Source organism: Cyprinodon variegatus, unplaced genomic scaffold (genome assembly GCF_000732505.1).
Source record: "Cyprinodon variegatus isolate N-32 unplaced genomic scaffold, C_variegatus-1.0 Scaffold1076, whole genome shotgun sequence".
In the NCBI taxonomy this organism is placed as follows: Eukaryota; Metazoa; Chordata; class Actinopteri; order Cyprinodontiformes; family Cyprinodontidae; genus Cyprinodon; species Cyprinodon variegatus.
The window spans coordinates 215,698-217,043 of NW_015151529.1; the positions used below are offsets into that span (position 1 = coordinate 215,698).

Sequence of the window (1,346 nt, forward strand, 5' to 3'; positions counted from 1 at the left end):
CCTAATCCTCTTCCGTAGTTTTCTGTGCATCCATCTGCAGACCTAATAAACCGGGGCTGACTGCTAAACTCTGAGATTCAAAGCTCAGGTGGAAGGATTCTAATGGCAGAGCAGCTAGAAACTCAGCAAATCTCAATCAAAATCAAATCTGCTGTTTATGATGATGTAGCAGCTATAAAAGTCCTGTTTCTGTTTGCAAACAAGTTTTGGGAGCAAAATATGTAACAAGCTGCTCTGGAAGTTTAGACCAAAAAGTAGCTTTATAACCAACATGCAGGATGATTCCTACAGTAAAACCTCAGTAAGAAAATCCATTTAGGGTGAAAAACACATAAGACTGAGGTATGGGACTCTAAAAGTGTAAAAAGAAAAAAATCATTTCACTTTCCTTCCATTTTTTTGCAAATTGTTGTGCTGGTGTATCTCAGCAGTTCCCATAGTGGGATTTTATTCAAAATGTAAAATAATTCACATTGTATGTATAAATTAATATGGAGTGAATCATTCTATGAATTTTAATTCGGTCTGAAATGTTTGAAAACCTCTCCACTATCTAATAAAATCCCACAATGTCCAAAAATCCATAAAATCCATAAATAGGACTTTGTGACACTTTCTGATCAAAAGGTTATGAGAGTAACTTTGCTTTTTTTCTCAGATTTTATTTTTCATATTTGATGTATTTATATAGATTGAGATTTACAAATGTTATTTTTTCCATATCACATTCTTTATGTTTCATTTATTGGTTAAGAGGGAATGTTCGGATGGGCTTGAAGTGAAAAGAATGTGATCTGTCAAGAAAATTGAAATATAAAAAGATTTTTTAACATCACATTTTTCACATAAAAAGTGAAAAAAAAAAATTAAAAATTCACAAAATCCAGAAATGAAATGTTTTTAACCTCACATATGTGAATTGATTATATATATGTGTGTGTATATAAAAAATTATATTAAAAAAAACACTTTATTTGCCATGGAAACGCCTTTATTTCCATTAAGTTTGAAATATGACAGGATTGTAAACTCTGTTTTGTTTTGCAGGGCCCGGGGCCGGCTGCGGAGACCAAGTTTTAACCCCCGCAGAGGAACAAAAACATGGAGCCGCAAATAATAAATGTATTTTAGAAGTTGTGTTATTTGGATATTTTAGAGATACGATTTTATAGATTATAAAATTATTGCAAAGAGTTAAATACATTTTAGTAAATAAAGACACATTTTTTTCCAAATTAATGGTATATGATATATTTCACTGAGAACAAAGTCCAAGTGAGGAAAGACTGAGTCCCCCTGATTACGCAGGAGGTGGGGTTACCACTCTACTCGCTCTGGAGAGCAGA

General features: G+C 32.6%; 1 protein-coding gene across 1 annotated transcript in view; it reads left to right on the forward strand.

Annotated features, from left to right (window-relative positions):
- slc26a3 (solute carrier family 26 (anion exchanger), member 3) overlaps window positions 1-1,080 on the forward strand; it is a 36,905-nt gene extending 35,825 nt beyond the window's left edge. Inside the window, exon 20 of the mRNA XM_015400136.1 lies at window positions 1,048-1,080. Coding sequence (XP_015255622.1) covers window positions 1,048-1,080 — 33 coding nt within the window. The remainder of the gene's footprint in view (window positions 1-1,047) is intronic.
- Window positions 1,081-1,346: the final 266 nt, after the last annotated feature.